Source organism: Pogona vitticeps, chromosome 1, assembly GCF_051106095.1.
Source record: "Pogona vitticeps strain Pit_001003342236 chromosome 1, PviZW2.1, whole genome shotgun sequence".
Lineage (NCBI taxonomy): Eukaryota > Metazoa > Chordata > Lepidosauria > Squamata > Agamidae > Pogona > Pogona vitticeps.
In genome coordinates this window covers 12394631-12419736 of record NC_135783.1, presented here as the reverse complement: position 1 = coordinate 12419736, position 25106 = coordinate 12394631, and the positions used below count along the sequence as shown (strand labels likewise).

Here is a 25106-nt window from a genome sequence, read left to right as displayed (position 1 = left end):
CTAGAAGGGACTCCATAGATCATCAGGTCCTGCCCCTGCCAAGGAGGCTCTATGGGAAGGCTCAGTGGAGAATCAAACTCCCCACCTCTGCCAGAGACTTCAACCACTGAGCTACCCAGCAGTTCATCTTCAGTACCAGGAAGAAGAGCAACGTTAGAGCTGTATGACAATGGAACCGTTTAGCTCCGAAGTGATGAGGGCTCCAACCCTGGGGGTATTCAACAGCAAATGGGATCCCCGACCGTCAGATCTGCTTTGATTTGGACTCCTGAATTGAGCAGAGGGGTGGATTTATGGCCTTAAAGGTTCCTCCAGACTCCATTATTCTATGATTCAATATGATTTATCCAGCAACAAACTCCACTGAATGAACTGGGTTCACTTCTGGGTCTCAAAAGATTCAGATATTGCTGTGAAAGTTGGCCTTTGAACGGAGCTCCCTTTTAACCCTGCAACGAGGGTGACTGGCTTTCAGGAAAGGGCGTGCGTTGCACGGATACCCGGCTGCAGGAAGATAAGGCCGGGTACCACAGATACCTGGCTGCAGGTAGATACTGCCAGGTATCCTGGCAACGCACGGCCTTTCCTAAGAGCCAGCCACCCTCGTCCAAGTCCAACCTCCCTGGGCGTTCTGTCCCCGCCTTCCAATGGGCCGCGGTCGCCTAGCAACCATGCAGCATCAAAGCACGGGCAGGCCCTGAAAACATCGCGGGGACTCGGGGCGGCGTTCCAACGCGCGCGCGCCCTCCCGGGCCCCGTCGCGCCGACCAAGGCCCGCGTCTCTCTCTCCCTCTCCCCGGGGTCGCGACGCCATGTTCCCGAATATTGTGGACATGGGCCGGCGGAGAAGGGCCCCTCCGCGACAGGTGTAAGTGCTCCTGCGACCTCCTCTCGCATATATATATATATATATCACTGGGTGATGTGCAGCTTTGTGTTTGGGGACCAGAACTCCCTTGCCTGAGCCAGTGGGGAACTACAACACCCAGGACCGTGGCCAGTGGAATTCTGGGAGTTGTAGTCCAGACAAAAACACAAAGAGTGCTGTCCTCTGAAGATGCCGGCCACAGAGACTGGCGAAACATTAGGAAGAACAAACTTCAGAACACGGCAAAGAGCCTGAAAAACCCGCAACAACCACGAAATGGTGGCGTTTGGTGCCCAATGAGTGGGATGATCTTGGCTTATCAGGTTCAAAGATGGGAAGAAAACCAGCTGTTTGTTACACTCATCAGGAAATAACCCTGCATTTTCCTGGGGTAAACTAAATGGTTCAAGCCTGCACCCCAGCTCATTCATCAAATACTGCCCATGCTGGTGTGAGGCTCCTGAAAATGGGAGTCCACGGTGACTGAGTGATGGGAGTTGTAGTCATTATATCTGGAAGGCACCAGATTGGGAAAGGCTGACCAAGACCGTATAAATACCCAGGGCCACCAAGAAAGGGAAACACTATCTGGATTCTTAAATGGAAAGGAGCTTTTAGGAGGCGCTGAGCATTTAGCAGTATGCAGTGAGGTGGCTAGGTTAAGAGGAATCTTGATTAAGGGGTACCTGCACCTCCACCTGGTGCTGGAGGAGGCTCTTGAGAATCCCCTGGATTGCAAGAACAAACCTATCAGTTCTAAACGAAATCAACCCTGAGTGCTCACTGGAAGGACAGATCCTGAAGCTGAGGCTCCAGTACTTTGGCCATCTCATGAGAAGAAAAGAGTCCTTGGAAAAAACCTTGATGTTAGGAAGGTGTGACGGCAAGAGGAGAAGGGGACGACCGAGGATGAGATGGCTGGACAGTGTTTGCGAAGCAACCAACATGAATTTGACACAACTCCGGGAGGCAGTGGAAGATAGGAGGGCCTGGCGTGCTCTGGTCCATGGGGTCACGAAGAGTCGGACACGACTAAACACACACACGCACCTCTAGAGAGTGCCAGACAATTTATATCTGCCATGGTGCCTGAGACGTCAGATTGACCCTCTGTGTCAGAGAGGTGGCTGATAAAGACCGATGTCTAAGAATAGACGTGGGATTGTTGTGTGCTTGGAATGTGTTCCCGGCAAGACATTAAGAAGATGGGAGTGGAAGAGGCTGCAGCTGACAGAAGAAAGGACAAGGAGCAGGAAGAAGGCTCAAGGAATGCTAAACATGACACCGAGGCATCTTGAATAGTGACAAACCTGCCCATGAATCTGAGAAAGAGAGCATCGCAAACAGCTGTTAATTAATTAAGAATGAGGTGAAGGTATTCCTGACAGCCAGCTGGTTAAAAGCCGCTGGATCCCACATACCAGTGTGGGGGCAGTCTGGCTGAGCAGCTAAGAGTGTCTGGGTCGGGTCAGACATTAAGAGAGAGGCATGTGCCCTGTTCTCAACAGGTCTTGCCTCCAGAAATGTAAATCCTTCATAGTAACATGTTGGAGACATGCAAATGAAACCCGTGGTTATCTCCCAGTGACCAATTACAAAACAAAAGCAAGCTAATGTGCCAAATATAGATTGAAGGTCTGCTAGGAAGACACATCGCCTCTGACTTTTTATGGGAGTCCTGCTTGATGGTATTGTCTTGTCACGTGCATCCTCAGCTATGAACCAACACGTTAACATGGGAAATCTTGGTTCCAGCTTTAGAGGCATCACCTCCTCCTCAGCGTTATGAGAAAGACAATACTTTAGAACTTACTGCAAGCTTAAAGTATCTGAAGTCTACTGTGCATCTTTGATATTTGTTTCAAATTCTGTCCTCCATCAGGGTGGTATGAGGGAAGAGAGGGAAGGGACTTTTTAAATTGTTGTCCTCATCATGATGCTATAAAGAGGGTAAAGGTGAGAGGGGGATTATTTCAAACGTTGCTCACCAAACGTCATTCTTCAACAGATACTGGAATCTAGATCTTGTCCATGTCTAGCATTTGATACATGGAAAAGTCCCTGTTTTGTGTTCCAAGTCCTAAAGTCTTTCCTCTTGCATAGTTTCTGGTTGAAAGATCCTGGACATTGCAGTCCAAAAGAAGGAAATATTTCCCCCTCCTGACCTGTCCACTGCATTGCTCTGCCTTTGTCTCCAGTAAGGCCTGTGAGCTTTGACTTAGAAGCTACATTGTGGTGTGCCCTTCCTATAGTGGTTCTGGCTTCTCAAGCCAACGTTGCTTAATGGCTGAAATTAGAACTCCCATGCTCCCCAGAGAGCACTGTAAAATGGCATGGAACAATGGGAGATATTATCCCGAACATCCAAGAGATCCTGTTCCTTTGCTATTATATTTTCTATGTACTTTAATTTTATTTCTCCTCTGATAGATTAATCCCAGTTTGCTGAACTATTAATGCGTTTCTGATTGGATGTTATACATTATTAAGAGAATTATTTTTAAAATTACCTGTAACTCTAACTGGATTGAGACATGTGCATACTTTAAAGCTTTTGCTAGTTATTTTTTTAATAAAATGAAATTTAAAATAATAGGTATTTTAAAAAGGGCTCTGGCAGTCATTTTTTTCTTTCATATGTTAATTTAAGGATATTAATAGTCCTTCTGCTTGTTTATATTTTTCAGCCCAGATACCTTCAGAGTATTTAATATTGAGTTTCCAGAAAGAAACAAAACACTAGGGAAGATTGAAGATGTATATATTCCAAAGAACAAACAGCAACGATATACACTAGAGTGGCGCAATAACCCCCACCCGATCCATGCTAAATGCATAAAGACAAACACCAAATATTTTAATGAGCCAATACTGTATATGGACACAGAAGATACAAAAACAAAGCAGGTGAGCAACACTTTCCTCCATGCTGCCTGGTGGTGGTGGATTCTGGGAGTCATAGTCCAATAAAATAACATTCCCAACTTCTAGGTTTAGGTCGACGCACACCTACAACTTGCAAAGATTTATGCTCATCTCCTCCCCTGTCCTTTTCTAGCAGGATTGCAAGGATCGGAAGCAGCTACCTCTAGGTTTGAACTAACCCAGGTTCCCCATTACTTCCCAAAGAGTTGAAATTGTGGTTTGTTCAGATTAAGCAGGAAACCTGCATACCTCGGGTCCAAGGCCAACCCTGGACTAGGGGAATTCACTCCTTCCTCTCCCAATCTATTCTTCCACTTCTGGTTCAAACTGTGGTTTATTGAAACAAGTCAAAACAAAACTGGAGTTTTGTGATTCTGGTTTGTTTGATTGCTGGATCACAGTTTGGGTGTATTGACAGTTAGTGGTTAGGTTAAATGAAGAAATTGAATCAAGCTCCACTTCTGGGGCAGACTGGAGGGGGAAGAGCAGCATATTAGTCAGAGGTTTTTTTCCCCAAATCGTTCTGTTCATACAATGTAGTGATGGGCTACTTATTTGGAGGGCCGTTTTCAACCTCCCTTGGACCTTGAAGGGAGACTCATGGTGCAGTGGTTAAAAGAGAGAGAGAGAGAGAGAGAGAGAGAGAGAGAGAGGTGGGCTGGATCGATTAACATTAGATTTAATGTTAGATAGATTTAACATTGCATCTGCACCAGGACTCCATAACTGATCTGTTATAACGTTAGATATTTCCATGGCAGAATCAATTTTTTTTTTTGATACAAAGAAAAGATATAATAGTAATAACAAAATCTGTATATAAGCTTCTATAAAAGACTTCCAAATGTCAAAATAAACCAAAAGCTTTACTATACAAAGTTGTCATTTATATTCTACACATTCATATACTAACAGAATTTATTTAAATGAATCAAGGAGGCAGGCATAGATCTTTCCAGTATTGTAATGTAAGTCTTTTAGCCGCAGTAAAGGCATGAAGAATGTATGTTCATCAGCATCATTACTGTCTCTGTAACCTGAATGTTCATAAATCCCTTTCCTTCCCCTCGTCTGCGAAGGATCATTGGTGGCCAAGCGGCGAACCTTTTGTGCAGCGTCCAAAGCCACCCTACAGCAAACAGAGCACGCAGAGAAATGACTTCCAGAAGCCCGACTGCATGTTGTCTCGTCCAGCTAAATACCATGGCAAGCTGCAGCCTTCTTGTGGAATAGGTAGGACAATGGGGAAAAACTCCCTGCCGTCCCTCTTTGAGCCAAAACTGGACACTAATGAATAAGGACAATTCAGACTGTCCTGCCACAAGTCAGCAGTTGACAGTGATTGACAAAATGTGATTAGGAGGAAAAAACAGGAGAGTCAAGTAAGTGCTTGTGAGAGCTTGTTTTGTTCTCAGGTATTGGATGTAGCTGCTCTATCCTGCAGTCATACATACAGTTTGATGGTTTAAGGTATTTTTACCCCACCTTTCTCCCAAGGGGAACCTTTACCTTACCGTCTACTTGCTGACTGTGTATTACTTCCAGTATCAGAAGCAACATGTGTCTTCGTACCATTGGCTGAGAAAGTCAAGCAGGTGAATGCAGATGCTCTTATTCCCTTTTAGGCAGGCATCCCATAGTCATCTGGTTGACCAGTTTACAAACATATTGCTAGACTAGCGAGGCCTGGGGTCTCATCCAGCACAGTTTTTGTTATGTTCTTAATTGACCTCAGGCTGAAACTATGGGTGAAGGTCAGTTATGTGCATGCATATCCTGTGGGCAGAAGAGCAGCTTCAATTTTACATGATTTTGAGGGGTTTTTTTTAAAAAAGCAGAAGGGCAGATGCACTTCTCTTCCATCAAGATTGACCATATAATCATCCAACATGCACTCTCTACTTTGTAGTCTCCAGGATTGCTTTCAGCTTTTAACATTTTATTTATTTATTTATTTATTTTGGACGACAGTTCCCAGAATCTGCCACCAACTTGTCCACTGGCCATGTTGGTGGAGGATTTTGAAACTTGTTGTCAAAAAAAAATAACATCTTGTCCAAAAAAAAAAAGTCTTCCAGCTGCTCAATAGGTAGAGGTACATGGCCGTGGAACATGGACGTTCTGCTTAGCTATTACAGCTCAAAATCCTTGATGTCATTTAAAGAATGCCATGAAGGTATTTCCTTCAGCTTTTCTTCCCAGTGAGCCCGACCTGTTTTCAGTAGACTTGTACAGTATTCAGTAGACTTGTATGTAACTTATTCACGAAGGCTTTCACGGCTGGGATCTAATGGTTGTTGTGGGTTTTTCGGACTCTTTGGCCGTGTTTTGAAGGTTCTCCTTCCTGACGTTTCACCAGTCTCTGTGGCCAGCATCTTCAGAGGACTGGAGTAGGAACTCAACAGAGCATGGACAGAGTTCCTACTCCATTCCTCTGAAGATGCCGGCCACAGAGACTGGCGAAGGAAGAACAACCTTCAGAACACGGCCAAAGAGCCTGAGAAACCCACAACAACTGCAATGATGTAACTTGTTTGTGAAGGATAACAGATGAACTTTGCTACATACAAGCACAGATCACAACTCCACAGTTTCTCTGAAGGAAGGGGATGACTGCAGAGAGACAGGAGAAGTGAAATTGTATACATATATTTGCATCTGCTATCAGACATTCTCATGTATTTTTCCACAGCCATAAATACAATGCGAAAGAAATATATGTTGAATCATGGTTGTATAAATCACATAACATATAATGTGGTGTGTGAAGAATTGTTTGCAATCTGTATCCCCCTTCAGATGTGCCAGATCTTTCCAGGGCTCCATATAGACCCCCATTGAGAACAGCTGTGCTAGACCATCATCAATGCAATGAATCATTTAGATTAAATTTAAAGATTTTTTTTCTGTTGCCTTTGAAGTGCCAGTCGAAACCGTGGCTATGGGCAATTTCTTGATCAGCACTTCTTGTTGTTGTTTAGTCGTTAAGTCATGTCCGACTCTTTGTGACCCCATGGACCAGAGCATGCCAGACCCTCCTGTCTTCCACTGCCTCCCAGAGTTGGGTCAAATTCATGCTGGTCGCTTCAATGACACTGTCCAACCATCTCGTCCTCTGTCGTCCCCTTCTCCTCTTGCCCTCACATTTCCCAACTTCAGGGTCTTTTCCAGGGAGTCTTCTCTTCACATGAGATGGCCAAAGCATTGGAGCCTCAGCTTCAGGATCTGTCCTTCCAGTGAGCTTTTCTTTAAGGACTTGCCATAGTTTGTTGTGTTCGACACAGTCAAAGGCTTTTGCGTAGTCAATGAAGCTGAAGATGTTTTTCTGGAACTCTCTGGCTTTCTCCATAGTCCAGCGCATGTTAGCAATTTAATCTTTAGTTCCTCTGCTCCTTTGAAATCCAGCTTGTACTTCTGGGAGTTCTCGGTCCACATACTGCTGAAGCCTACCTTGTAGGATTTTGAGCATAACCTTGCTAGCGTGTGAAATGAGTGCAATTGTACGGTAGTTGGAGAATTCTTTGGCACTGCCCTTCTTTGGGATTGGAATATAGACTGATCTTTTCCAAACCTCTGGCCACTGCTGAGTTTTCCAAACTTGCTGGCATATTGAGTGTAGCACCTTAACAGCATCATCTTTTAAGATTTTAAATAGCTCAAGTGGAATGCCATCACTTCCACTGGCCTTGTTGTTAGCCATGCTTTCTAAGGCCCACTTGACTTCGCTCTCCAGGATGTCTGGCTCAAGGTCAGCAACCACACTATCTGGGTTGTCTGGGACATCCAAATCTTTCTGGTACAATTCCTCTGTGTATTCTTGCCACCTCTACTTGATGTCTTCTGCTTCTGTGAGGTCCCTACCATTTTTGTCCTTTATCATGTCCATCTTTGCACAATTTTCCTGAACAGATCTCTGATTTTTCCTTTTCTATTATTTTCCTCTGTTTCTTTACATTGTTCATTTAAGAAGGCCCTCTTGTCTCTCCTTGCTATTCTTTGGAAGTCTGCATTCAATTTTCTGTAACTTTCCCTATCTTCCTTGCATTTTGCTTCCCTTCTCTTCTCTGCTATTTGTAAGGCCTCGTTGGACAGCCACTTTGCTTTCTTGCATTTCCTTTTCTTTGGGATGGTTTTTATTGCTGCCTCCTGTACAATGTTACGAGCCTCTATCCAAAGTTCTTCAGGCACTCTGTCCACCACATCGAGTTCCTTAAATCTGTTCTTCACTTACACTGTGTATTCATAAGGGATTTGGTTTCGATTATACCAGACTAGCCTAGTGGTTTTCCCTACTTTCTTCAGTTGAATTTTGCCATAAGAAGCTGATCATCAGAACCACAATCAGCTCCAGGTCTTGTTTTTGATGATTGTATAGAGTTTCTCCATCTTTGGCTGCAGAGAACATAATCAGTCTGATTTCGCTATTGCCCATCTGGTGATGTCCATGTGTAGAGTCACCTCTTGTGTTATTGGAAAAGAGTGTTTGTGCTGACCAGCTTGTTCTCTTGACAATACTCTACTAGCCTTTGCCTTGCTTCATTTTGAACTACAAGGCAAAACTTCCCCGTTGTTCCTTTTCTCTCTTGACTCCCTACTTTAGCATTCCAGTCCCCTATAATGACAAGAACATCTTTCTTTGGTGTCAGTTCTAGAAAGTGTTGTAAATCTTCACAGAATTGGTCAATTTCAGCCTCTTCAGCATCGGTGGTTGGTGCATAAACTTGGATTACTGAGATGTTGAAAGGTCTGCCTTGGATTTGTATTGAAATCATTCTATCATTTTTGAGATTATATCCCATTACAGCTTTTCCCACTCTCTTGTTGAATATGAGGTTTACTCCATTTCTTCTACGGGATTCTTGCCCACAATAGTAGATATGATAATCGTCTGAATTGAATTCGCCCATTCCTGTCCATTTTAGTTCACTGACACCCAGGATGTCAATGTTTATTCTTGCCATCTCCTGTTCTCTCTGCATGCAGATGATCGGCATTACACATAAACAAACAAACAAACAAAACAAAAAACAAAAAAAATACCTAAGGGATTCAGTGCACCAATGATGGTCTTGCACAGGCAAAACTAATAATTTCCTGTCCTCTGTCCCTCTGCAGAGGAGGAGGGGAAATTTTCAACAGACAGCAGGAGCCAAGGTTTGTTTGAGGCTGATATGCCATTTGGACATGAGGAATGCACTATGTGACATATCGCTCCTCCCCTTAACCTCAAACCCATTTAGACTGCATCAGCCTGCACCAAAAGGGCCAGTGTAGATGCCCCCTTAGTTCTCTTTCATTTGTGAATTCTGTATATTCACTGGAACTTGGAAAGTTGCTTTTTCAGACTAGATCCCCCAGATTAGAATACTGGGACAAGTTGTAGTCTAAAAAGTAAATTTTCCAAATTTTGGCAGTTACTGTGCTTCCCCCTTGCTTTTGGTTTTGTCAGTATCTCCATGCAAATATCAATAGTTGCCATGTTTAACACATTTTGATCGCTTTAAATATAATACCACTTAAATGTTAATGATTTTAAGAACAAGGAGCCATTATATGGCTCAACCAATGGAAAGCAGGACTATGCTTGGTCCTTGGGTGAAAATACTGTTGACTCGCTGAACTTGTGACACCAGAAGAATGTCTGTCTTTTAAACCGTCTTATATGGCACTCTGAATTCTGGGATAATTCATCAGCCATGAATGACCTGGACCGAAAGGAAAACAGAAGAAGATTGAATGAGTTCTTAACATTTCAGAGTTTTGGCTTTCCGTTTTTGGACATGCTTTGCGGACAAAAGAGATGTGCCGGGAAACCATTTAGAACTTCTGAGGAAAATGGGCCTGCCCTTGGAAGGAATCCAGGAACAAGCTCATTTCACTTTTGGAGCCTATGGGTGGCAAATTTACTAAACACTCATGGAAACCAGATGGGAGAATCAGCCCACACAGTAATTCTGATGGAGTCCATTGGTTCATCTTTTGCAGCAAGCCCACTAAAGTGGGAGATATGTCGCAATCATCTGTATTATAATTACAGTTTTATTGTTAATTAACAGGTGCAGGCAGATGCTTTGAAAATTGGAAAGTACTAGTAGGAAGTTGGTAGTCAGCCCTTTCCCGCTGCATTTTCCTGGTCTAAACTACTACTCACCAACATTGCTGCAGAGATCACAGATCACATTGTACTCACCTTCCAAGCTAAGAGCAGAGGGAATTCTTACGATATGACACTGATATTCTAGCCTTCTTTTTAAGAGCTCAGCTATGTAGGTCTTCCCCTCCTCCCTTTTAATCCTGACAACAATCTTATGAGGATGACTGAGAGAGAGACTGTCAGGGTATAGAATTTTATAGGCCTGAACCCATATATGTTTCATTAACGAGCTGCCATTATGTGCAGATGAGAGAAAAGCTGAATCATCCTAAGCTGATGCAATGAGGTGAAACCAGAAAGAGCCCAGGTGCAGAGATGAAGTCACCTGGAACCCGATTGGACTGAACAGAGACAAGATTATGTATAAATATGGACTGTGTCTGTAGAATGTTCTCTTCTTCTGATGTGATTTTCTGCCACGCATGCTGTCGGACTGTGTGAAGACTTCTAGATGTGCTGTAGAGACCTGCCTGTATATAAGTGTACATATATGTAAATACAGTGGTGCCTCGCTTAGCGAACGCACCGTATAACGACGAATCCGTATAGCGATCCCCTTTTTCGGGATCGCTATACGGAGCACCCAATCGCCGCACCTCGCTTTGCGACGATTGGGGCGGCGGCGGCCATTTTGGAGCCGCCGATCAGCTGATCGGCGGCTCCAAAATGGGCGCCGGAGGACCCGAAATGGCCCCGCGCTGTGTTTTCGCGCCCTCGGCAAGCGAGGGGAGGGCGCGAAAACGCGGTGCGGGGCCATTTCGGGTCCGTTTTGAAGCCGCAAAACAGCTGTTTTGCGGCTTCAAAACAGCCGCGGACGACCCGAAATGGCCCCGTGCGGCGTTTTCGCGCCCTCCCCTCGCTTGCCAAGGGCGCGAAAACGCCGCGCGGGGCCATTTCGGGTCCGTTTTGAAGCCGCAAAACAGCTGTTTTGCGGCTTCAAAACGACCCGAAATGGCCCCCCGCGGCGCTTTCGCGCCCTCGGCAAGCGAGGGGAGGGCGCGAAAATGGCTGCCCGGGGCCAGGAAACTTCTCTAAGTGGGAAGTTTAGGGCCGATTTGGAACGCATTAAATGAAGTTTAATGCGTTCCAATGGCTTTTTACTTCCCACTTAGCAAAGATTTCATATAGCGAAGGTTAATCCGGAACGGATTAACCTCGCTATACGGGGCACCACTGTATAACCGTCAAAGAAGAACTGGTAAAGTGTCTTCATTTACTCTGCGCCAGAAACGTAACAGAGACACAGAGAGGTTGAGATTTAACCAAATTCACTAGATAAGGGATCTAGTGATGCAACCCCAGCATTCCTGAAGTGCTTCTGTGAACAGTGCTGGAGTGGAGCCACAACTTCCAAGATCAAAACATCAGGAACTGTAGGGGTGAAAATGTCACCTCCCATCCACCCCATTAGGATCTGGGCTCAGCCATAGGCTTCACAGTAGTCCAGGGAGGTTGATGACTGTGGTTTCATTTGGGACAGTATATTGGCTGGATTTTTTTTTTTTTTGAACCTTAAAGGTATTGAAACTATTTTTGGCACAGCATTCGTTGCAACTTCCATGGCTCCTACTGAGAATGAACCAAACCCTGGACAGGATTCACTGCCGGCATGGCTATTGCTCTGGTGGCTTTGTTCTTTTCTGTGATTTCATTTGCAAGTCCAGCTTTAGATATGTTTTTGGGGTGCATAACCTGGAGTTCTGGGGCTATACTCAGTGGGTTACCAGCCTTGGGTCTCCATATGTTCTTGGACTGCAACTCTGAGAAATCCTGGCCAGCACAGCTAACGGCGAAGACGTCTGGGAGTTGCAATCCAAGAATGTCTGGGGACCTAAGGTTGGGAACCAGTGCTCTAGCAACCTCTGAAGTTGGCTAAATCTCACCCACTCATCCCTGTTGTGCAGCTGATCATCTCCCCTGCAAGGGGCATGGTCCCTTGGCTTATGACATTACAATTCCTTGGCATGTGACATGTCATGGGAATCGGAGGTGGTGGAAGACAAAATGTGGGGAATGCATGTGTTTGCACACATGCAGATGTTTGCACTGTCCCGAGCTGATGTGGGAAGTCAACTTTGGGTCTTAAAAGGGTTATGCACCTGTGCTGTATGGTGTTTATCATCAACATGATTTCCTTGATGGTTTTTCAACTCTGACACAATTTGTTTATGTTCCCAGTTCCCCTTGCATCTCCTCGACCCCCAGGCAGTCTCCCAAGACTTTTCCAAGAGCAACTCACGTTCAAACAGCATTATGATGCCAGAGCGACTCCCTGCATCCCCTATCAAGGGAAGGTAAGGCCATGTGTATCCTGTTCCATTAGTGCTCAGCAGGAAGCCAAGAGCATGTGTTTACCTCAAGGTCTCCAATGCATTGTTCTAGCATTAGGAAATATTATTGCATGCTCCAGAATTGCTGGCATTTAGTTTTACCAGCATTCCACCTGATGTTTTAGAAAGAGAATATGAAATGTCAGGTTTGATGTTTGTACATCTAGAAATTAAGTGCAAAGTAGAATCGTACAACAGACTCTCAATCATTACACCATGGAATGGGCAAGGAGGATGTGGAACTCAGAGCGTGGATCTCACTTCCTGCTTCCATAGCCACAACAACAACAGTGACTTCTTTTAGAGTTGGGGGATGAGGAAAGCCAGCCAGCAGTTTTGCATCCCACCTTGGATGGCATTGGCAAATTTTGATCAAGACATACTCAAAATTAAAAATCAAGACTGCCTACAGCTTCTCTTCTGGGGAGGAGAAGAAAATAACTCAAGGAAGCTCTTGAGAAGAAGCATCTGCAATGTTTCTTCTCAGAATGATTCTGGAGATTCATAAAACATTTTCAGTTTACCGTGGTTGATAATCCACTACAATCCTTCGTCTCCCACTCATTAAAAGGGTCTAAATGTATTCAATGGGCATTTCTTACTCAGTTTTCTCAGTCTATTCCTTGAAGGGGTTCTCTTTATGCTTTCAGTATTTAATGTTGTCTGCAAGATGTCTGTCTGTCTGTCTGTCTGTCTGTCTTTTCCTAAAATGATGATATAAATTGTAAATAATTTGAGTGATGCTCTTGCTTGGGTGTAAGCCCCACTGAACTCAAGGCATTAATAACATCATGATAAGATCTGACTAGATGTGTTGTGGGATTGTACTATCAACCACCCAATATGAGTGTCCGGCTTAGTCCGAACAATCTTCTTAAATTCTTTTTTTTATTTCCAAAACATTTTAATCCAGAAAATATAAACAAAATCCTACCCTTTTAGGAAACCTCTTTCTGATACTCACTGGGATATATAATCAATTAAATTCATACTGTTTTATTATTTAGCTATTTAGTTTTAAAGACACGATTGCCCATACAAAACCCAGTTCCTTTGTACTTTTTATGCACCAGCCATTTAATCTGGAGATGGCGAGGAAAGGAAGGTTTGACTTATCACCCAAATTTTCTTTTAGTTTTCCAAAAATGAACCAGTTCTCCCACAGGGAAACCATTCTTTATCCCATTAGTAATGACATATCATAAAAGACACATCTGATCTATTTTTGATTTTCTTTTATACTATTCTGTCACAGAGAGACAAGTTTATATGGAAAAAAATATGTTCTGGACCACTGTCTGGAAGAACAGTGCAGTTGCCTAGGATATAGCAGGTGGCCAGCCTTAACTTGAGTGAAGGACCTCGAGAGAAGAACAGGATGTTCAGAGTGACCAAGAGACAGGAATGCCAAATTTTTTTAAATATTCATGTGATCCTGTGTGTCTTTCATCGGGAGAAGTTTGACATGATCTTGGAGAGACCTTGAATACTGTGAGAAAGCTCAGCAAAAAAAGGGGGGGGAGAGGAGACATCATCTCACCCCACCCCTCAGGCTTATCAAGGCAGAAACATTATAAATAGCCACTGATTAGACCTGCAGGCATGTCAGTGTTGGAGAGACCATGCATGAGTGAGGCCCTCTTTCCTCTTTGAAAAAACAGACTTCAAATAAGGCCTGTGCTTATGTCCTGAAGAATCATCTCAATCCTACCCACCCCCAGAAAACCCTGATTTTTTGCAAATTGCATGACATAAGAAAAGCACTACTGTGGATTCAGATGCTTTCAGCACTTAAAGAACTTCCCCTTAATCGTGATCTTTAATATCTGTTTCTGTCCTCTGTGGAAACTGGACCACCCAATATAATGGACACAGTGCTAGTTTTTAAGCATTTGAATACTTCCCAAAGGAGTAGATGGTATCTATGAACAACATATAGATGGCTCTTTTTCTGTCCCTGCAGAAAAGAAAGCACAGAATCCTTCAATCATCAGGGCCATTTATCACCAACCAAGTGATAGGAGCTATTTAGGGCCAAAGTATGTATTACAGATAATTCTATAATTATAACAAGCTGAAATCCACTGGTGCTCCAGACACCTGATTCAGGCAGGTCTTTGTTCCTGGGTAATTATACTTACAAACAAAGACTAATCACAACCTCTGTAGGCATCGTTCAGTCTCGCGAGACAATAGTAATGTGCTCTGTATGGAGGACTTGGAACAGTGTGGCTGAGAAGGCCAGTTCGAGAGTGACCATCCCTTCCACACTGAAGACAAATGCAGTCTGTCCCCTGTTCAGCTCCCTGGTTTTGCTGGTTTCGGGACTGCCTCTTGGCCTCGGCCTGCTGGACAAGGGTCTCTTCAAATTGGGAGAGGCCATGCTGCACTGCCTGCCTCCAGGCTGAGAGCTCAGATGTCGAGGTTTCCCATCTGTTGAGGTCCGTTCCTAAGATTCTGCTTGCAGATATCCTTGTATCGCAGCTCTGTGGTCTCCCTCTGGGGCGCTTTCTCTGCACTAATTCTCCATACAGGAAATCTTTTGGAATCTGACCATCAGCCATTCTCACGACATGCCCAAGCCAACAGAGACATCACTGTTTCAGTAATGTATACATGCTAAAAATTCTAGCTCGTTCTAGGACTACTCTGTTTGGAAGTTTGTCCTGTAAGGTGATACAAAAAATACGTTGGAAACAATGCATATGGAACATGTTCAACTTCCTCTCCTGTGGTGCACAGAGGGTCCAGGGCTCACTGCAATACTCAGGACACAGGTTCTATAGACCTGGATCTTGCTATATACCGTCAGCTTCTTATTAAGCCATACTCTCTTTGTGAGTCTAGAGAACGTGGTAGCTGGTTTGCCAGTGTGTCCAACATGACATCTAGGGAGATGAGATTGTTGAGCCAAGGTACACGAAATCATGAACAACCTCCAGTTCTTATGTAGAGATGGTAATAGAGGGAGGTTAGTCTACGCCCTGGCCCATGACCTGTGTTTTCTTCAGGCTGATTATTAAACCAAATTCTTGGCAAGCCTTAATAAAACGATTCATAAGTTGTTGGAGCTCTTCAGCAGAATGGGTAACAACAGCTGCATCATCAGTGAAGAGGGACTCCCACATTCATTTCAGCTGGCCTTGGTCTTCGCTCTCAATCTAGAGAGATTAAAGAGCTTTCCATCTGATCTAGTACGGAGATAGACACCTTCTGTTGCACTTCCAAAGGCCTGCTTCAGCATGACAGCAAAAAAGATCCCGAACAGGGTTGGTGCAAGGACACAGCCTTGTTTTATTCCACTTCGGATGTCAAAGGGATCTGATGTTGAGCCATCAAAAACTACAGCGCCTTTCATTTCCTCATGAAAGGACCTGATGATGTTAAGGAGTTGTGGTGAACATCCAATCTTGGGAAGTATTTTAGAAAGGCCATCCCTGCTAACGAAATCAAAGGCTTTTGTAAGATCTATGAAGGCCATAAAGAGTGGCTGTCGTTATTCTGTACATTTCTCCTTCAACTGTCTAAGGGAGAATGTCATGTCAGTGGTGGATCTATTAGCTTGAAATCCACACTGTGATTCTGGATAGACTCTGTCTTCAAGCACCTGGAGTCTCTTCAGCACAGCATGAGCAAACAGCTTCCCTACAAGGCTGAGAAGAGAGATGCCATGGTAGTTATTGCAGCCACCCCTGTCGCCTTTGTTCTTGTACAATGTGATGATGTTTGCATCCTTCATGTCCTGTGATACTCCACCTCCCCTCCAGCAAAGACAGAAGATTTCATACAGCTCAGTGGGGATGATCTCTTTACAGCATTTCAGCATTTCAACAGGGATATTATCCTTTCCAGGTCCCTTGCCAGAGGCCAGGGAATCCAAGGCCGCTTTTATTTCTGCTAAAGTTGGTTGACTGTCTAACACTTCCAAGAGAGGCAGGCATTCAATGTTATTTAATGCTTCTTCGGTTACTACATTCTCTCTGGAATATAGCTAAGAGTAGTGCTGCACCCAGCGTTCCATCTGCTGTTCTCGGTCCTGGATTATCATGCCTGTAGCAGACTTCTTCTGTATTCGACCTAAAGCCTGCTTGATACTGTCATACATTTCCTTAATGTTGCCTGTGTCCACTGCTATCTGTATCTGAGAGCAGAGCTGAACCCAATAATCATTGGAACATCTCCTGGCAGTCTGTTGGCCTTTGCTATGAGCAACTCAAAGAACCTGTAAGTTGTACTCACTAGGACAGGCTTTGTATGCTGCTAGAGCTCTCCAAACCCCATGGGGCAGTGGAAGACAGGAGGGCCTGGCGTGCTCTGGTCCATGGGGTCACAAGGAGTTGGACAACAAAGAGCTCTCCTCTTTTCCTCGATGGCTGGCATCAACTCCTCTGAATGAGCTTCCAACCAGTCTGCTGTCTTTTTGGTCTTTTTGCCAAATGTGGACAAGGTGGTGATATAAACAGAGTTCTTGAAATGTTCCCATTAGGTGCATTTGCATCAGCCGGGACTGGAAGGGCTTCCTCAAGCACTTGGGCAAATGCCTCTACTTTTCTCTTATCGTGGGTCTTGCCTGATGTCAGTATGTGGTCTCCCTTCCTTTTTCGTTTGGCACAATCTCTTTGTTCAGAGTTTTACTCTACTACACACCAGGGAGTGATCGGTATCGCAATCAGCACTCTGGTAGCTGCGTGTGATCGTAACACTAGGAAGGCTAGAACGTCTAGTGAGGATTAGATCGAGCTGATGCCAATGCTTGGATCTTGGATGTCTCCAGGAAACTCTGTGTTGCAGCTTCGTGTTAAAGAATGTGTTGCTGACGCAAAGACCATAATAACAGCAAAACTCCAGCAAGTGTTGGCCATTTTCGTTCATCTTCCCAATGCCAAAACGGCCTAGACAAGTGGGCCAAGAATTATGATCAGCACCAACTCTAGCATTAAAGTCTGAGAAAGACAGTAGCTCTCTCTTACGGATTTTTTTTTTTGATAGTAGCTGCCAAGTCGTCATAGAATTTGTCTTTGACTTCTGTTGTAGACGTCAGTGTTGGTGCATATGTACAAATGAGGATGACCGGTGCTGGTGATGAGTGGAGCTGCAAAGACAGGATTCTTTCACTCCCTGCAGTACGTGGAACAATGGATCTCAGCAGAGTATTTCTTTTATTATTATTATTATTTTTAATTTCCAAAACAAAAACAAGAATACAAAATACTTACTAATACAATCTAAAACACAGTGCACCCCCATACCCACAGGACCCTTTGGAGCAATACTTTTACTACGAACCTCCTTTCCAAAATTGTATTGATTGTTGCTTAAAGGCATTCCCCGTTCCTTTCACTAATACAAATTCAATAAATATTCCCCAAATAGCATAAAAAAATTTTAAACTTATTTCCCCTCTTTTCATCTTAAGTTCAGCAGTCAATTTATCATTTAACACAATGTCCCATACTTCATTATACCAATCTTCTAATTTAATATCATTTTTATCTTTCCAGAATCTAGCTATTAATATTCTAGCAGTTGTCATAAAATTAGAAATTAATTCCTCTGAGCAATAATAAAGTTCTATTTTATCAAAAATTAACAGCAAATCAATTAAGTTCGATATCTTTTCCAAATATATCACATATTTCCTTAAAAATCAATTTCTAAAATTTCTGAATCAATTTACACTCCCACCACATATGATAATACGTGTCAGTTTCTTCATCACATTTCCAACAGACCTTAAAATAGTCTGAATTTATTATGTTCAATTTCACTGGAAGTATGTACCACCTTAAACTAATTTTTTAAGCATTTCCTTTAAAAAGGGTTGTTCGCCTGATTTATTGTATTTCTTTTTGCTACATTAAACAAATGTTTTTCAATGTTCCCATTTATTTCTGAGGATTCCATAACCCACCAAAATAACCTTCCTTTGTTACATATAGTATCTCCAATAAACCGGTAACTGCTACTTCGGTTTTATTTTGACGCTGTATGCAAAGCTGGGGTGTCCTCTCCAGACCATGAAGCCTGGGTAAAATAATATGGAGGATAGACTGTTACCCAAGCAGCAGATCCCCCCTCTCCACGTCGAAATGGTCCAATGGAAAGGCAAGAACCAATGTCTTTGAATGATGTGTTATCTGTGATGCATATTTGGCCTAGGAAACCCAAGTGCTGTTATGCTGAAAGGAATTGCAGACGAAATTAATGTGGAAGGTTTCAGGCTTGCCATTGAGGGAGAGAGAAAATCAATAAAAGCCTGAGAAAACAGGCTTTGACTATCCCAATTGGCCAAAGAATTCCATTCCGTTTCGTAAACTTTATATCATGTTTCTGAAGAACCCTCTTATTGGAGGTGTTTGGTGAGGAAACAAGAGTCCTGTTTGTTTACTCTTCTTTTTCCTTTCCTCTTTTGAAATAATGGTGTTATCCTTGTACAACTCTAATGGCCAAAGTCATTTGAGAATACACCATAAATCTTTTTGGCCTATAAAAGCAAATGGGTTTAAAATTGTATCCATAGCAACTTTGCTGGTGTGTGTTACGGTAAGTCTCAAGAAATTAAATCTGACGGGAAGGAGAGTCTTTGCGCAACAGAGATAGGATGCCATTGACAGGCAAGAGAGGAACCCCTCCAAATCAGAATTGGGGAGCAGAGACGGGAAGAGCAGCAGGGAAGTCCTGCTCCCTCTGCTTTTCACTTGTTGCTTCCTGGCCATCATTGCATGGGTCCTCCCTCATCCCGCTCATCAGAAAAGCTGGGATGGCTCAGCTCTTCTTGTGTTGCTCCCAGCTATCATAATGCTGGCTGCCAGCCAGCGGAGAGGCCAAGAGAGCAGAAAGATGCTGCGCTAGCACTTGAGCTAATAAATGAACTCAGCTCACGGCTGCATCTCCTCCCTGCTTCTATGTCCTCCTGGCTCACATCAACCTTGTTTCCCTCTTGCAGAAACGTGGGGCTTTTGTGTGGACGGAGATAAAACCAGAGAAGGGAGCGTCCGTGGCTCCTGAGGGAACCCAAACACGGCTGTGTCCCGCTCAAGGGTCAGCCCTCTTGGAACATCACAAAACGAAGAAAGGAAGCACCGCGAAAAACGGCACAACCTCAGACTGCATTTCCTCACCGGTATCCCAGGAGACTCTGCCAGACTGCAAGATGGCCTTATCAAAACCAGACGTCATGTCTGGAGCCAAACCAGCCCTCCAGATCTCGGAGAAGGGACAGGGGAGTTCAGAGGTTTTTCAGACAGATAAAGTGGATGTCAGCTCTCCTTCCATCCCGCTTGCCGAGGGAGGGTTCGGCTGACAAACTGCAGGCCCTGTTAGCCCCTCTCCAAGCTGCATAGTTGTCAGGAGAAACTCAAACAAACCCAGAAAGGACTGTCCGAGCGAGGAGGAACAGGTCCGGTGTTAAATACAGTGCACGCCAACACAAACTGAGGCCAGCAAAATCGTTTGAGGCAACCAGCTCTTGCTTTTTACATAACAACAGCTGCAGAGGGGGCTTGGATGGCTTTTGCAAAGAACAAGAAGCCTGTTAAAAAGGCACTATGAATCTTTCATACTCCCTGTTCCTCCTCTCACCGCCCACTGGTGCATGAGATCCTCCCACGCCCTGCAACTCATGTGCTGATACAATATCATCTAGATTGCTCATTTGCTAGGAAGAAGAATTTAATATGACTGAGAATGTCAGGAATGAATAACAATCAGCAATTAATAATGTTATGGGGGGGATATTACTGGTGATGTTTTCTACATTTTATATGATCTGCAGCTGATTCTTGAATTGTGTGTGTTTTTGAAACAGTTATGATTCTGGCATCTTTAAGAATATATATCCTAAAAGGAATTGTGGGTTTCACATTTTTAGGGAAGTTCGTGAAATCTTCCGTCTGAAAAAAATCTTCCCTCCTCAGGAACATGAGGAGGACACAGACCGGGAAGAAATACAAAAACAAGAGCAGGTGGTACCTATATTAAAAAGAGAGCTGGTTTTTGATCTATGCCAGTTTTCATCACGCTGTATATTGTGGATGATATAGAAAAAACATACGGGTTTTCCAAAAGTTATGACTAGATGTCCATTCCAGGTCTGTTTCTTACAATGAGTTCCAAAATGCAAGCTGCAAACACAAGTTGGGAGTGTAACTTTCAAATTCTCCCCCTGGTAGCTGTAGATCAGAAGCATCACCTAGTACTGTATACTATTTCCAACAGGTATCAGCCAGATTCTTTGGTAGTGTGTGTAAGAAGATTCTAAAAGCAACAGCTTTTTCTCATTCACACTTGACCCCTTGGTATTTAGCACCCCCACACATGGATCTAGGATGCTTAATCAGATCCTAAGGGGCAACAATGATTTTTTTGAAGACCAAGTTGCGAGTATTGCATAGCCTGCACACAGATGTTCTCAGTCACATTGACCACTATCTTGTTTAAAATCCATGTACCTGGAACTGAAGTATTTGCTATGGTGATGTGACGAAGTACTGGCCACGTACCTGGGTGTGTGTGGCTGAGGCTGCATCAGTTTGCTATGGCACCTTCCACAGCTGGAGATCCACTCCTGTGCATATTGAATAGGATGCTGGCCATTGTGTTCAAGTACAGAGGATTACAGAGATACCTCATCCCTAAGGTTGCTATAAAATTCATCTTACTGAATCCATTTGTGTGCGTTGGGGGAGATTATAGGGAAATATACATATGGATTCTCTCCACATGCCAAAGTATTTTAGCACCAATTCAAGACAATCGTAGCATAATACTTTTTCATAACTTAGAAAGACATTTTTTAAATTAATTAGCTAGCTATGGTAGTTCCCTAACCCCAATAGTAGTTAGTTAGTTATCATTATAGTTAGAAATCTAAAAACAAAACAAAACACCCAGGTTTTATTGCATTCCTGTTTCTCAGTGGCAACTGAAATCGTTTTATTGTGAAATCATCCTGAATGAAATAGCATGAGGCTCTTCATGAGCCAACACTTGAACCATGTGGTATTCCTCTTCCGCTCTCCAATGAGGCCACATCCTCGTAACTTTATAATAGCAGAAACAGACCTTACAAAACGCCTGTAATTAGAGATCAGAGCACATCCGTGTCAGAGAGAGAAGTAACTGAGGCACTCGCTCATATGGCTGGCAGGTCTACAGCTTTGGCTGAAGTCTCCGGGAATTGTTATGCTGGATCCTCAAATGGACAGATAAAGATCAGAGTAGATGGTACTGGAGAAATAGAAAATGTTTTTTTTTTAACATGATGACTTTAATGGTGCCCATTTCCTCCTCATTGGCACCAGATCAGCACAATTATTTTGTTCTTATGTATGTGATGCTTGTAATATTGGTTTAGAAAGGAGTGGCGGAAATCCCCATTGCCTGCCCTATTGTATGCATTAAGACGTGTTGGCTGGAATCCTTTCGCTTAGCATCATAAGTCACGCTAGAGGAGGTCCATTGAATCAGTAGGGATTTGGGGAGTCTACTCCTTTGTTGGATCCATCCATTCAAATTGGCCTACTCTAGTTTGGACCTACTGTGCTAAAGTAAAGTAGATTGGGCAGCTCTGAATCAATGGAACTTACAGAGGAGTTCATTCACCAAATCCAGTGATTCAATAGGGCTCCTCTAGTGTGACGTACTATGCCAAGCAAAAGGATTTCAGCCATTGTTTTGCCATCGTTACACTAAAGGCTGCTCCTGGGTCTCATGTTTTGGCCCTGGAATCTCAGGAATGGGAAGCTACTGACTTGGAAACCCCCCCTCTCTCTCAGATATGTGAATTCAGATTCCAGTAAGTCCTGAAGACCAATCCCCAAACAAATCAAATTGATTTCCAGATTCGTATGGATTGAGCGAAGCCTCTGCTGTTATACTGAAAGGCTTTCAATAGTCAAGGATTTCCCTCTTTGGTTAACAGATGATCTATAACATCCATTTCTGCCCATGATCATTATAAAATGGCAGTCACACAGCAAAACAAGCAATGTTACCTTCTCATTAGGTTGCATTTGTGATTTAGCAATACTTGCATGTGGGGAAATGGAACTAATTGCAAATAACTCATTATTTGTAACCAATAACTCCCAAGCTGTCATATTTTAGGAAAAATCAGGTCGCAACAGGCTTATCATAAGAGCCATCTGAAGGCCTGTAAAGAATGGGCCACCAATGGTGATTTCCTCCTGGAATTGCTAGTTAGTCCAGGGGTGCAGTTCTGGACAGGACACCACCAGGGGGAAAGTTAAACTCATTTCCCTTCTACAGCTGAGATGCCACTCTGGCTGCATCTCCTTCCTACCAGGATGATTAACCAGGATCCAGAAACATGTAAGGTGGGTACTATTGGAGGCAAATACATTTTAATTTGGGTGCATTTCTGTAGATTGGCGCTAAATGTGAAATGGGTGTTCAATTTAAAATTAGATATGAAGAGAAATAGCCGATTGGTCCTTGTGAAGTTGCAATGAGATATAATTTGAACATTTTAGGACAACACAGTCAAGCAAGTGGCAGCGATGCAGGATTGTTTTTTTTAATGCACAAAGTTGTATATAGATGTTAGACCAAACAAGACCAAGAAAGGGAATATGTCCAGATGATCAAAAAGCCTGCCAAACTGTGGTACGAGTAAGTATATGTCCATCGTTGAAGGTTCATTTATTAATCTTATTTTACAAAAAGTCCACCTTTAGCTGTGTTTTTAGATGTCTGCCAAGCCACAAACTGTAGTATTAGACAATGACTGAAATCTGGTAGTATGTTGCAACTAAATTAACTTCCATTGAATCGATGGAACTTAGGAAGGAGTTGATTCACCAGATGTTCACTGATTCAATGGGCCTAACTAGCTATAACTCACTGTTGCATTTCAGCTAAGGTCTGATTGATCTTTGTAAGGATCAAAACTTGGGAAAGCTATCTTTTTAATGTAACAACTACCAGAACTCCACGGGCTTATCTTGCTGGGGATTCTGGGAGGTGTAGTCCAGAAGGTAACACCTGCAAGCTCTGAGAGGCTTTGCAAAACTGCAGCAGTTCTGCTATGGGTTAAACCCAGCTCCAGGTACTGTGAAATTCCTGAAAATGGGATTCACAGCAGGTCTCAGGAGATGCAGCGGGTTTTAATGGAAGATGGTGCTTCAGCCCAGGACACTAATGTATTTAGGGTAATAACTCGCTGCTTGAGTTGCACCCATAAAGACATACTGTATTATGATTGTGGAAACTGAATTTTAATATGCTTTCCTCTTTGGTGGCCAAATCCTGCCATCCCCCACCCCCATGACTCAGTTTTGGACAAGCCAGGCCTCCCCGGTGAATAACTGGAAAAATTAATTGCATAAACAACCAGCTTGATGAAATTAAGGGAGCCATGTGACGGGATTACTGAGCCAATGCAGCTGGAGCCATTTGTCAGAGGAAAGAAAAGAGCCATAGACGCAAGCGGAGGAAATAAAGACCACTGTCATCTTTAATTGGCTAATTGGGAGTCCCCATCGGCTTTTCGAGGTAGGGCCAAATTGCCACTCCATTTTCTCCCACTTGGTTGCAAAGGATCCCGGGCCTGATCATTCTTTGCATGCAAACTTCCCTTTAAAGAACCGTTTATCTGAAAACTACCTCTCTTAGAAATCTCAGAGAAATTAGAAGTTCTTTTTTAAAAAATAGTTCAGAAACCCACTTTCCTGCAGGAGCTTCACCTCCGGAGCTATTTGTTAGTTGCTTTTTTTTCTGTGCACTGTTTGAAACCCTATTTGCAAGGCGCAGGTAGATACCTAGGACTTTGCTGTTGAAAGTTGTGTATGAATGTCCAAAAAACGTCTTCCGAAAGTGACTTCTGAGAGTAACTAGAAAATGTTGGTCTTGGTAATGATAAATATCAGTCAAAACCAAAAGAAATATCAAAAATAAGGAAGACAGAGCATTGTGGTGCTTTGAAGATGGCTATATTTTAATTTTACATTGATATTGCTATTTTTTATACATTGATATCACTGTTTTTGCCACTGTCCAGATGATGTCAAAGCTTAAATCGGTAATAATGACCCAAAAAATGACAAATGCTCTGGCCTATTGGTGTTATTTTAAAAACCATATGCTGCCCTTGAAATGTGTCCCCACCCTAATTGTCTGAAAAAGTAATTAGTTACTGGCACTCATTGGCCAAAATCCTGTTGCTCGGCATAAACCAAAACACAACTTTAAGTCTGTTCCTTCATGGTAAACTAAGCTTCTCCTGTGATATGTATGTGTGCTCTTGAGAACTGTGGCAGGGATGGCATGCCTACGGGTTACTGAGACAGTATGTTGAAAGTTACTGCTAAGCAACTGGATTCCAGCCATTCTCTCCAAGCTGTGTGTACTTGTCATTGTAGGCTTCTGATGGTATTGAAAAGTGCCAAAAAACAAAAACAAACCCCAAAAGATGACTATAAAAGAAACAAAAGAAATAGGCAACAATGTTGAGTTGAAATGATAACTTTATAGGATCATTAACAAATGATCCGGGTCAAAGGACACTAAATTAGGGAGATGGGGAAAGAATGAAAAGTCCAAAACAGCTGGCCATTTGTCATGGCCATAGTTTTGGAAAGCAGAATAATTTGCAAGGTGAGAAATGCAGAATCAGTGAAAGACACAGATGACAAGGTTATCACATCTGTGCAATATTTGCTTTTCCGCTGCTGTACATTAGGAACGTCATCTACATGATAGCTTCTCCACCCCACAGCCATAATACACCAGAATATAATGTTATAGGTATGGGACTGGTATGAGTTGCATATCAGTGCCAATAATCGATCCTTTTTGAAGCTATAATTCT

At 43.2% G+C, this 25106-nt stretch overlaps 1 protein-coding gene and 1 long non-coding RNA gene across 2 annotated transcripts in view; one reads left to right on the top strand and one right to left on the bottom strand.

Moving 5' to 3' along the window:
- Positions 1–703: 703 nt before the first annotated feature.
- CIMIP6 (ciliary microtubule inner protein 6) lies at positions 704–23344 on the top strand. Its single transcript, XM_020809926.3, has 5 exons — positions 704–868; positions 3556–3775; positions 4873–5026; positions 12126–12241; positions 19224–23344. Exons 1-5 carry the CDS (start codon positions 813–815, stop codon positions 19578–19580), a joined length of 903 nt encoding a protein of 300 aa, XP_020665585.3. The 5' UTR covers positions 704–812; the 3' UTR covers positions 19581–23344.
- Positions 7761–25106, bottom strand: part of LOC144584990 (uncharacterized) — an 85885-nt gene continuing 68539 nt past the window's right edge. Inside the window, exon 2 of the long non-coding RNA XR_013539481.1 lies at positions 7761–7939. This is a non-coding gene — a long non-coding RNA (uncharacterized LOC144584990). The remainder of the gene's footprint in view (positions 7940–25106) is intronic.